The 12,946-nt window shown below is 49.1% G+C and overlaps 1 protein-coding gene across 1 annotated transcript; it reads right to left on the minus strand.

Annotated features, from left to right (window-relative positions):
* Positions 1 to 516: 516 nt before the first annotated feature.
* On the minus strand, positions 517 to 11,282 carry LOC145348508 (torsin-4A-like). The gene is made up of 2 exons (XM_080196697.1): positions 10,945 to 11,282; positions 517 to 1,989 (listed from the first exon to the last, which is right to left on the minus strand). The coding sequence occupies exon 2, from the start codon at positions 1,931 to 1,933 to the stop codon at positions 701 to 703; it is 1,233 nt and encodes a 410-aa protein (XP_080052823.1). The 5' UTR covers positions 1,934 to 1,989; positions 10,945 to 11,282; the 3' UTR covers positions 517 to 700.
* Between the last annotated feature and the right edge of the window lie 1,664 nt (positions 11,283 to 12,946).

The raw sequence follows: 12,946 nt of genomic DNA on the forward strand, positions 1-12,946 counted from the left end.
TGTGTGTGAGTGTGAGATTGTGTGTGAGTGTGCGTGTGTGTGTGCGTGTGAGAGAGTGTGAGGGGGTATGAAGGCGTGTGTGTGTGTGAGAGAGAGAGAGAGAAAGTGTGAGTGAGTGTGTGTATAAGTGTGTGTGCATGTGTGAGTGTGTGTGCATGTGTGTGTGTGAGTGAGTGTGTTTGTGTGAGTATATGAGTGAGTGTGTGTGTGTTTGTGTGAGTGTGTATGTGTGAGAAAGAGAGTGTGTGAGTGTGTGTGTGTGTTGTGTTTGAGTGTGTGTGATTATGTGATTGTGTGTGTGTGTGTGTGTGTGTGTGTGTGTGTGTTGTGTTTGAGTGTGTGTGTGTGTGTGTGTGTGTGTGTGTGTGTGTGTGTGTGTGTGTTGTGTTTGAGTGTGTGTGTGTGTGTGTGTGTGTGTGTGTTGTGTTGTGTGTGTGTGTGTGTGTGTGTGTGTTGTGTTTGAGTGTGTGTGTGTGTGTGTGTGTGTGTGTGTGTGTGTGTGTGTGTGTGTGTGTGTGTGTGTGTGTGTGTGTGTGTGTGTGTGTGTGTCTGCGCGCGCGCACGTGTTGGTGAATTTCTGAGGCAATGTCACTTGAAGTCCAAAGGGCAGAAGAAATGAGTAAGATTGGAAAAGACAAGGTGATGCCCGCCCCATGTGGCGTTCTCCTCACCCCGCACTCGGTGTGTTCCCAGCCGTGCTTCAGGAATGAATGAAGGAGTGGTCGAGTATGGAAATGACCTGGTCTGAACACATTCCATGGTCTTTGTGTCCTGGGGTGACCACTTTATTCTCCATTTCTCCCAGACGCTTCTGCTGAGTGAATTTCCTGACCATGGAGGGGACACGTTTGCAGCCTTGCTGAGCGTACAGCTTCTGCTTGGCGCGGTAGTAGTTTATGGTGTTGGCCATCGTCTCCAGCTGCTGCTGGCTGGGGTAGAGACCCTCCCAGTACATCAGCTGGTGGAAGCACTGCAGCACGTGGGCCCGCTCCAGCGGGCAGAGCGGGATGATCTCCGGCACCTGCCACACGGGGTGCCGCCGCCTGAACTGCTGCGCCAGCTCCTGGCTGAGCCGGGCCAGGTAGCGGGTGGCCCGGTGCGCCGGCCTGCTGCGGCGGATGGACTGCATGATCCAGTCGTGGCCCACCTTACTGACGAAGATGTAGACGGCGCTGGGGTGCTCGGAGTGCAGGAGGCGCCCGACGAAGCTCAGGAGCTCCGGCGGCGCCAGCTCCATCTCGTCGAAGAGGAGAACCGGGATGCGCTGGGCGTGCCGGGCTTCGGAGAAGACGGCCGAGATCCGGGCCGCCAGGTCGGAGTGCCACCCGGAACGTCCTGCCAGCTGCTGGTACCTGACGGAGTGCTGGAGGACCATCCCCGGCCCCAGCTGGAATTTGAAGTGCTTGGCTATCAGCCTCCCCAGGTAGCTCTTCCCAACGCCAGCCGGGCCGTTGATGGACAGGAACAGGGGCTTGTCGTGCACGTAGGTGCCAAGGTAGTCCCTCAGCAGCTTGGTGAGCTTGTTCAGCGCCAGCGTCTGCCCGAGGAGCTCCCGGTGCACGGTCTTCTCCAGCTGGTCGACGTCGTAGAGCAGGAGGTGGTCGTCCAGGTTCTCGTAGGCGTTGTAGACCTGGAGGCCCACAATCAGGCAGAACAGGAGCAGCAGATAGACGGCTTTGGTGTCCGCGTCAATCGTCCAGCCCAGCTTGCCGTGGAGGGCCGGGTCCGTCTTCCTGCTGTGCAGCTTCCTGCCGGTGCCCCGTCTCCTGACCGGAGGGTGGCGACTGGCAGCCGCCACGCAGCCGATAGTCAGGCGGGCCGACGGCATCTTGCGGAGGCACTTGCCCCGCAGCATCCGGTTGGCTAACTGCACCTTGGCCGTGGCGCGAAGCAGTCGGTGCTGGGGGGCGGCTTTGGCCTTCGGTTCCTCCATCCCGCGCGCTCCCCCTCCCCGTCGGTGAGGACAAACGTCTTCGGCCAAGTCCAGGTCTGTGTTTGGTGTTGGTTAGGGCGGGCAGGGGAGGGGAGGTTTCAGAAGAAGTGGGAAAGAGGGAGGGAGGTTGGAGTTTGGTAGGGGGGAGGGGGGTGGATAAAGAGGAGGAATGAAGAGAGAGTTAACAAAGACGGGCCATTTAACTGGACGTATAAGGATGAGAATACATAAGAATATAAAGAAACAGGAGTCAGGCATTCAGCCCGCTGGGCCTGCTCTTCCTTTCAATAGAATCATCTCCAACTCAACTCCAGGTCCCTTGAGTTCCCTGGCTCCCAAAACCACAGTCTGAGTCTCGAATATACTCAATGATGGAAGATCCAAGACCTTTGTTTGATGGTCTTTCGAGAGAAGGCCTTTCTCCACATCTCAGGCCTAAGTGGCCACCCTCTCATCTTGAACCCATAGCCCCTCGGTCTAGACTTTCCAGTGGCTTGGGAAGGGGAGGGAGGGCGGGAGAACTGAACAACCTCTCAGCTTCTATCCTGTTAAGCCCTGTAACAATCAATGAGATCAGATCTCACCCTTTTAAACTCAAGAGTGACTTGGCCCATTCTATGCACTCTCCGCTCTCGTTACAGCCCCTTCACCATCGTTAACTGAGTGAGCTGTTGATGCACCCTCATCTAAGGCAGGAGGAGACCATCCTGCACACTCATCCAGGTAAGATCTCACCTGTATAACTGCAGCAAGACTTCTTTATCTTATACATCTATATCCTCGTGATAAAGATTAAATACCCTTTGTTTTCTTGATTGTTTTATCTAGGCCACAAACTTCTGAGACCTCCCCTTCTGCCATCAGAGGTCTGGAGGGCAGTGGGGCATGGGAAAGGCAGAGGGTGGGGTGTGGGATAGGGTGGGTTGGGGGCAGGGGAATTGGTAGTTGGGGGGGGCGCTGGAATAGATGGTGGTGCTCTGCAGGGATCAGTTCTGGGGCCTCTGTTGTTTGTAGTATATATAAATGATCTGGAAGGAAATGTAGGGGGTCTGATTAGTAAGTTTGCAGATGACACAAAGATTGGCAGAGTTGCTGATTATGCCAGGGATTGTCAGAGGATACAACAGGATATAATAGATTGGAGACTTGGGCACAGAAATGGCAGATTGAGTTGAATCCAGGCAAATACAAGGTGATGCATTTTGGAGGGTCAAATTTAGGTGTAAATTATACTGTAAATGGCAGAAACCGTGAGGAACATTAACTTACAGAGGGATCTGGGCATGCAGGACCAGAGTTCTCTAAAAGTGACAACACATGTGGCCAAGGTGATTGAGAAGGCATACGGGATGCTTACTTTCATCAGCTGGGACATTGAGTACAAGAGTTGAGAAATAATTGCAGCTATATAAAACTTTGGTTAGGCTGCATTTGGAATATTGCATGCAGTTCTGGTCACCACACTATCAGAAGAATGTGAAAACTTTGGAGAGAATGCAGGATGTTTCCTGGTCTCGGGCACTGGCTAAGAGGAGAGGTTGAATAAACTAGGATTGTTTCCACTGGAAAGGTGGAGGCTGAGGGTGAGACCTGATAGAAGTCAACAAAATTATGAGAGTCATAGACTGAGTGGATAGTCAGAGGCTTTTTCCTCAGGTGCAAGTGTCAATTACAAGGGGGCACACAGTCAAGGTGAAAAGGGGAAAGTTTAAGGGAGATGTGCAGGGAAGTTTTTCATGCAGAGAGTGGTGGGTCCTGGAACACGCTGCCAGAGGAGGTGGTGGAAGCAGGCACATTAGCAACATTTAAGAGGTACATGAATAGGGAGGGAATAGAGGGATATGGACCGAGTAACAGCAGAAGGTTTTTTTCAGTTTAGTTGGGGCATTATGTTCAGCATGGGCTTGGAGGGCTGAAGGGCCTGTTTTTGTGCTGTACTTTTTTCTGTTCTTTGTTCTTTGGAACATCAGGTTGCTGTTCTTACCCGTACCCATCAATCGTTTACCCAAAACACATCCCACAGATTGGGTATTTGCATAAAGGGCAGAGGAGATGCAGTGGCGTGGCTGGGCTAGAAATCCAGATACCGCACAGCAACGTTCTGTGGACCCAGGTTTGAATCCCACCATCTCAGATGTTGAAATCTGAACACAATAAACAAAAAATTTGGAACTAAAAGTCTGACGATGACCATGAAATCATTGTCAACTGTCATAAAAACCAATCTGGTTCACTGGGCGACATGGTGGCACAGTGGTTGGCACTGCTGCCTCACAGTGCCAGGGACCAGAGTTCGATTCCGGGCTTGGTTCACTGTCTGTGCAGAGTTTGCACATTCTCCCTGTGTCCGCATGGGTTTCCTCCATGTGCTCTGGTTTCCTCCCACAGTCCAAAAAATGTACTGGTTACGTGCACTGGCCATGCTAAGTTCTCCCTCAGTACACAAACAGGAGTGTGGCAATTGGGGGATTTTCACAGTAACTTTATTGCAGTGTTAATGTAAGCCAACTTGTGACACTAATAAAAATAAAATTTTTTTAAAATTCATTTTTGGGACATGGGCGTTGCTGGCTGGCCAGCATTTATTGCCTATCCTTAGTTGCCTTGGAGGGCAGTTGAGAGTCAACCACATCGCTCTGGCTCTGGAGTCACATGTAGGCCAGACCGGATAAGGGTGGCAGATTTCCTTCCCTAAAGGACATTAGTGAACCAGACGGGTTTTTCCGAAAATTGACAATGGTTTCATGGTCATCATTAGGTTTTTAATTCCAGATATTTTTTACTGAATTCAAATTCCACCATCTGCTGTGGCAGGATTTGAACCCAGGTCTCCAGAACATTAGTAGACCTGCTGGATTAATAGTCTAACAATAATACCACTTGGCCATCGCTTTCCCTTAAATGTGCCCTGAAGGGCAATTAGAGATGGGAGATAAGCACTGGCCCAGCCAGCATCCCATGAAAGAAATAAATAAGTGTATACGCCTTGGGAGAAAGTCTTTGGGTTTTGGTCGTGGAATTGAGGAATTGCAGCGGTATGGCGTGATTGAGGTGAAGCGAGGGCTGACTGTTTCCGCCACATTTATCTTTCGGAATGGCAGGAATTTCTGTCCGGCCTCTTTTATCATGATCGGTTGCCATCGGCATCCTGGTATCACGCCTTCTCTAAACACATAAATGATGGCTAATTAATATTGGCCTAGCCAGTGACGCCTACATCCTGTGAGTAAATCATAATAAAAATTGCACTAACGCTTCCTGTTTGCTGACCCTTGGCTCTAGTCAAGGTGAAACTGTGTTTTTGCAAAAGGACAACTCTCCATTTGTCCCTCCTCCATTATCACAGCATTATTTGGAATGGGAAGAAGCTATTCAGCCTGTCCGACCTTTTCCAACAGTCTGTCAGATCATGCACGAAACACTTTCAAAGAATCCCAACAGTGCAGAAGGAAGCTGTTTGGCCCATCAGGTCTTCACTGACCACAATCCCACCCAGGCCCTATCCCCATAACCCCATGCATTTACCCTAGCTAATTCCCCTGTCACTAAGGGGCAATTTAGCGTGGCCAACCCACCTGACCAGCACATCTTTACATCTTTTGGACTGTGGGAGGAAATCATAACACCCGGAGGAAACCCGCACAGACACGGCGAGAATGTGCAAACTCCACCCAGACAGTGATCCGAGGCCAGAATTGAACCCAGGTCCCTGGCATTGTGAGACAGCAGTGCTAACCACTGTGCTGCTCCAAAATTCTGGCCCAAGGCTTACATTAACACTGTAATGAAGTTACTGTGAAAATCCCCTAGTTGCCACACTCCGGCTCCCGTCCGTACACTGAGGGAGAATTTACCACGGCCAATCCACCCAAGCAGCATGTTGTTTGGATTATGGCAGGAAACTGGAGCACCTGAAGGAAACCCACGCAGACACAGGGAGAATGTGCAGACGCCACACAGACAGTGACCCAAGCTGGGAATTGAACCAAGGTCCTTGGAGCTGTGAGGCAGCGCTGCTAAACACTGTGCCACTGAGTCGCACACTCCTTCCTAATAAAAAATCTACTGCTCGCAATCCTGAAAGCTCCAATACTCCTCCAGCATCCACAAGCTTGCTGACTAACAGAGTTCGTGATCCCCACAGCCCTTTGTATGATGCAGTTCTTCCTGGCATTTACCCCTGAGTAGCCATTGAAATGATTTGGTCCTACTTTTAAGATTGTGGTCCCCTCATTCTCAACTTTCCTGCACCCCATCCCAATTATGGGAAATGACTTTCATTGAAACATAGAATCCTTACAGTGCAGAAGGAGGCCATTCGGCCCAGCAAGGCTGCACTGACCACAATCCCACCCAGGCCCTATCCTTGTAACACTTCATATTTACCCTGTTAATTCTTCCCTGACACAAGGGTCAATTTAGCATGGCCAATCAACCTAACCCACACATCTTTGGACTGTGGGAGGAAACCAGAGCATCGGGAGGAAACCCACGCAGACATGGGGAGAATGTGCAAACTCCACACCAACAGTGATCCAAGGCCAGAACTGAACCCGATCCCCAGTGCTGTGAGGCACCAGTGCTAACCACTGTGCCTCCATGCCGCTTTCTTTGCTACCACCTCACTGAATCCCCGTCAAACAGCTCAGCTAGACAACTAACCCCCCCCAATCTTCAAAATGCCAGCAAACCTATCCTCAGAACAGCCTTTCTGTACTCTTCAAACTTTCCCAATTTCCACATTTTATCTTGCTTTCCCCATCCGATCATGTTCAACATCCTGATTTCCCTATCCTTGGAATTTTAGAAACCTTGCTGCCTCCGGACTCTGGAGTCACAGTGGACATGCTGACAATGGCAACTGCCAGCGTATACATGGCAACTCAACTGTCAGCCAAGGGTCAGCACTCAATCGGGGGCACAGTGGCACAATGGTTAATACTGCTGCCTCACAGCGTCAGGGACCCAGGTTCAATTCCAGCCTTGGGTGCCTGTGGGTGTGGAGTTTGCATGTTATCCCTGTGTCTGCATGGGTTTCCTCCGGGTGCTCCGGTTTCCTGCCACAATCTGAAAGATGTGCAGGTTTGGTGGATTGGCCATAGTAAACTGCCTCTTAGTGTCCAAAGATGTGTAGATTAGATAGATTGGCCATGGTGAATGCATGGGGTACGGAGAAAGTGTAGGAGGGGGACGTGCCTGGGTGGGATTCTCTTTCGGAAAGTCGGTACAGACCTAATGGGCCAAATGGCCTCTTTCTGCACTGTAGGGATTCTATGGTTCTTGGACTCTGATTCATGATGGTTGTTGGTTCAAATCCTACATCAGAGATTTGTGTGTAGAACCTGTTCCCACAGTCCCAATGTCCAGAGGGAATGTGCACCATCAGAAGTCGTCCACTCCTGGGTGAAAGGTTAGAACATAGAACATAGAACATTACAGAGCAGAACAGGCCCCTCGGCCCACGATGTTGCGCCGACCAGTTAAAAAGCAATGACCCTCTAACCTAAACCAAACCCTTTCCATCCATAAACCTATCCACGGATCTCTTAAACGCCCCCAAACTAGGCGCATTTACAACTGCAGCAGGCAGGGCATTCCAATCCCTCACCACCCTCTGGGTAAAGAACCTACCCCTGACACCCGTCCTATAACTACCCCCCCTTAATTTAAAGCCATGCCCCCTTGTGCTAGCTTTCTCCATCCGAGGAAAAAGGCTATCACTGTCCACCCTATCTGAACCTCTAATCATCTTATATGTTTCAATAAGGTCCCCTCTTAGCCGCCTTCTTTCTAACGAAAACAACCTCAAATCCCTCAGTCTCTCCTCATAGGACCTCCCCTCCATACCAAACCTCCTCTGCACCCTCTCCAAAGCCTCTACATCCTTCCTATAATGTGGGGACGAGAACTGCACACAATACTCCAAGTGCGGCCGCACCAGAGTTTTGTACAGTTGCAACATGACGCTGCAGCTCCTAAATTCAATCCCCCTACCAATAATCGCCAAGACACCGTATGCCTTCCTAACAACCCTATCTACTTGATTCCCAACTTTCAGGGATCTATGTACACATACACCTAGATCTCTCTGTTCATCCACACTATTCAGAGTCCTACCGTTAGCCCTATACTCTACACATCCGTTATTCCTGCCAAAGTGAATTACCTCACACTTTTCCGCATTAAACTCCATCCGCCACCTCTCAGCCCAGCCCTGCAACTTGTCCAAGTCTCCCTGTAAACTAAGACACCCTTCCTCACTATCTACCACACCTCCGACTTTGGTGTCATCAGCAAATTTACTAATCCACCCAACTATACCCTCATCCAGATCATTTATAAAAATTACAAACAGCAGAGGCCCCAAAACAGATCCCTGAGGCACACCACTCGTAACTGAACTCCATGACGAATACTTACCATCAACCACCACCCTCTGTCTTCTATTCGCCAGCCAATTCCTGATCCAATTTCCTAAATCACCCTCAATCCCATACATCTGCATTTTCTGCAGAAGCCTTCCATGGTGAACCTTATCAAACGCCTTACTAAAGTCCATATATACCACGTCAACTGCCTTACCCCCATCCACCTCTTTAGTCACTTTCTCAAAAAACTCAATAAGGTTAGTAAGGCACGACCTACCCTCCACAAAACCATGCTGACTATCTCCAATCAATTCATTACTCTCCAAATAACTATAAATCCTATCCCTAATAATTTTTTCTAAAACCTTGCCCACAACAGAAGTAAGACTCACTGGTCTATAATTCCCGGGGAAGTCTCTGTTCCCCTTCTTAAACAATGGGACAACATTCGCTATCCTCCAATCTTCTGGCACTATACCAGTGACCAACGACGACCTGAAGATCAGAGCCAGAGGCTCTGAAATCTCCTCTTTTGCCTCCCAGAGAATCCTAGGGTAAATCCCATCCGGCCCAGGGGACTTATCTATTTTCAAACCCTCAAGAATATCTAGCACATCCTCCTTATCAACTGCAATACTGTCCAGTTTACAGCCCTGTAACCCAGTGTTATCCTCAGCTACATTTATGTCCCCCTGCGTGAACACCGAAGAGAAATATTGGTTCAATGCCTCTCCAACCTCTTCCGGTTCCACACATAAATTCCCACTGCTGTCTCTAACTGGCCCTAATTTTGCCCTAACCAACCTTCTGTTCTTAACATATCTATAGAACGCCTTACGATTCTCCTTAATCCTATCAGCCAAAGTCTTCTCATGTCCTCTTTTAGCCCTTCTTAACTCACTCTTTAACTCCCTCCTAGCCAATCTAAAGCTTTCTAGTGCACTACCTGAGCCCTCAAGTCTCATCCGGACATAAGCCTCCTTTTTCTTTTTAACCAGCGAATCAACTTTCTTAGTGCACCACGGTTCCCTAGCTCGACCAATTCCTCCTTGCCTGACAAGGACATACATATCAAGGTCTCGCAGTAGCTGCTACTTGAAAAAACTCCACATTTCGGACGTTCCGAGACCCTGTAGTCTCCAAAACTCCACATTTCGGACGTTCCGAGACCCTGTAGTCTCCAAAACTCCACATTTTGGACATTCCAAGACCCTGTAGTCTCCAAAACTCCACATTTCGGACGTTCTGAGACCCTGTAGTCTCCAATGTTAAACCAATGTACTCTCAATGCTGGATGGAAGCCATCCCAATGGCCACCATTTTGAATGGGAGCAGGGGAGCTCCCCCAGTGGGCTGTAAGGCCGATATCTGTTCCTCAACAAATTCGTCTAAAACCAGTAAACTGGTAATTTTCAAAAACACTCAAGAAGCTCGACACCATCTAGGACAAAGCCCGCTTGATTGACACCCCAGCCACAAACATTCTCTCCCTCCACCATTGATGCACAGTAGCAAGCGTCTAAACCATCTCCAAGATGCACTGCAGGAACTCAGCAAGGCTCCTTTGGCAGCACCTTCCAAACTACGACCAATAACACCTAGAAGGACAAGGGCAGCAGATACCTGGAAACACCACCACCTGGAAGTTATAGTGCCATGGAATCCCAGAGTGCAGAAGGAGTCCATTCAGCCCATTGAGTCTGCAACGATCAGAATCCCACCCAAGTCCTATCCCCATAACCCCTGCTTTTACCTTAGCTAGTCCCCCTTCAAGCCACTCACCATCCTGACTTAAAAATGTATCACCGTTCCTTCACTGTCGCTGGGTCAAAATCCTGGCATTCTCTCCCTAACAGCACTGTGGGTATATCTGCATTACTAGGACTGCAGCGATTCAAGATGGTAGTTCACTGTCACCTTCTCAAGGGGCAGTTAGAGATGGGCAATAAATGCGGTGCCCAACCAGTGCGCCCACATCCCAGGAAACTAAATTCAAAAAGAACCATCATGACAAGATGTGTTTGACACTGAAAATTAGAGCCAATTCACAGAATCCCTACAGTGCAGAAGGAGGCCATTCAGCCCATCGGGTCTGCACCAACCACAATCCCACCTAGACCCTATTTCTGTAACCCGACTTATTTAACCTGGCTAGTCCCCCTGACACTATGGGGCAATTTAACATTGCCAATCCACCTAACCCACACATCTTTGGGCTGTGGGAGGAAACCGGAGCACCCGGAGGAACACAGACATGGGGAAAATGTGCAGATTCTGCACAGACAGTGACCCAAGCCGGGAATCGAACCTGGATCCCTGGCGCTATGAGGCAGCAGTGCTAATCGCCGTGCCACCCTATTGATAACCATGACAATCACCAAAGATTTGCTGCTTAGGTTGATTGGCCATGCTAAATTGACCCTCATGTCAGGGGGATTAGCAGAGAAAATATGTGGAGTTACGGGAATAGGGCCTGGGTGGGATTGTTGTAGGTGCAGACTCGTTCAATGACACTGGTTGTGGGAGCTTACTGAGCACAAAGCACGTCTCCTACATTACAACAGTGAATGCACCACGAGAATGCTTCAAAGCTGCAGGAGTTCAAAAACCTTGAAAGAAGAAGCATAAACAAAAAGCTCTCACCGTGAACAGCTTGTGCTGGCGGCCTCTACATAGTCACCTCCGTCACTCGGCTCCCAAATAGCGCCAAACTATTCCTGAGCTGTCTTGTCTCTACGCTGAGCTCTTGCTGCTGCCTGCCTCCAACAGTCAAGGGTTTGTGCTGTATCTTGCAGTGCTGTGCCGACTTGTCCAGACTGCTTGTTTGCCTTCAGGGTGGAGCATATCATTTCATCTCGCACGACTCAGGTTTAAGAGTCTCTGCTGTGCCTCCTGATAGGAATCTCTGCTTTGTTGCTTACTGCCTGGAAGGGAAATGAGCTGAAATTTGAGAAGTATGGTCCAGAGTACACAGTAGTGAAACTTCCCCCCTCGCTCAGTTATTACCAAGTCACTATAATCGTTTCTTTCAGGAAGTTTATCTCTTCCCCTCCTCTGATCATGTAATTTCCTTTTTTCACAACTGGTCGACCAAGACATGTGTCCCTCAGCTCTCCAGCAAGCCGCTTTCCCCAAGTTCTCTGTTCGCAATGTTTTTGATATCTGGTGTTCCTACTGACAAATCTTAAACTCTTGAAGGGGAGCATAGGGATCGTTGAAGCAGGATTGGTGGAAAGAGCTTTAATGAAGCCCACAATACTCTGGGCTTTACTTATTGCAGCATAGACTGTAGGTGGAAGGAGGTTTTGCTGAACTTATACAACCTCAAGAGAGAAAATGCTGGGAAATCTCTGCAGGTCTGGCAGCATCTGTAAGGAGAGAAAAGAGCTACCGTTTCAAGTCCAGATGGACTCAGCTTTGACAAAGGGTCGCCTGGACTCGAAACGTCAGCTCTTTTCTCTCCTTACAGATGCTGCCAGACCTGCAGAGATTTCCCAGCATTTTCTCTTCTGGTTTCAGATTCCAGCATCTGCAGCAATTTGCTTTTAACTAGTTAGACCTCAGCTGGAGCATTGTGTACAGTTCTGGGTGCCACACTCTAGGGAGGATGTCAACATATTGGAGAGACTGTACAAGAGGTTCACAAGAATGGTTCCAGGCATGAGAATCATAGAATCCCAACAATATAGGAGGAGGCCATTCAGCCCATCGAGCCTGCGCTGATGACAATCCCATTCAGGTCCTATCCCCTTTAACCCATGTATTAACCCTGCTAATCCCCCGACACTCAGTTAGAGTCAATTCAGTTTGGCCAATTAACCTAATCCGCACATCTTTGGAGCGTGGAAGGAACCTGGAGCACCCGGAGGAAACCCACGCAGACACGGGGAGAATGTGTAGACTCCACGCACAACTCAGTCACCCAAGGCCAGAATTGAACCAGATCCTTAGTGCTGTGAGGCAGTAGTGTTAACCATTGTGCCACCCTGCTGCCCTGAGAAACTTCAGTTAAGAGGATAGATTGGAGAGGTTGGGACTGTTCTCCTTGGAGAGATGTAGGGTTAGAGGAGATTTAATAGAGATGTTTAAAATCATGAATAGGCTGGACAGAGTAGACAGGGACAAACTGTTCCTGCCAGTAAAAAGATCGACAATGAGAGGGCACAGATTTAAAGAGATTCGTGGAAAAAGCAACTGCGATGTTAAAAGAATCTTTTCCACCCAGCAAGTGGTTGGGGTCAGGAATGTTCTGCCTGGAAGTGTGGTGGAGCAGGTTCAATCGAGGCATTGGAGAGAGAATTAGATGGTTATTTGAATAGAAATAATGTGCAGAGGGCATGGGGGTCAAAAGCAAGGGGATGGCACTGAGTCATGATGTGCATTGGGAGAGCAGAGCTGGTGGACCGAATGGTCTTCTTCTGCACTGCAACAATTCTGTGATTCGCCCAAGTGGTCCAGTCTTCGAGTCTCAACAGAGGAAATAAGGATCAATTCCTACTTTCCACAGGGGAGAAGAGGAGGATGAGTAATGAGAGATCAACAACAACAACCTGGGTTTATATAGTGCTTCAATGTGGTACAAACATCCCCTCAGCTCTCCTCAGCAATGATCCTCAGTGAAACACAAGGAGAGGTCTAAGGCCAG

The sequence above is a fragment of the Carcharhinus amblyrhynchos genome, chromosome 9, assembly GCF_965287045.1.
Source record: "Carcharhinus amblyrhynchos chromosome 9, sCarAmb.v2.hapA, whole genome shotgun sequence".
In the NCBI taxonomy this organism is placed as follows: Eukaryota; Metazoa; Chordata; class Chondrichthyes; order Carcharhiniformes; family Carcharhinidae; genus Carcharhinus; species Carcharhinus amblyrhynchos.

What these genes read in the sequence shown, in the direction of transcription:
- LOC145348508 (XM_080196697.1), bottom strand. Translation starts at nt 1,933, where the DNA reads ATGGAGGAACCGAAGGCCAAAGCCGCCCCCCAGCACCGACTGCTTCGC.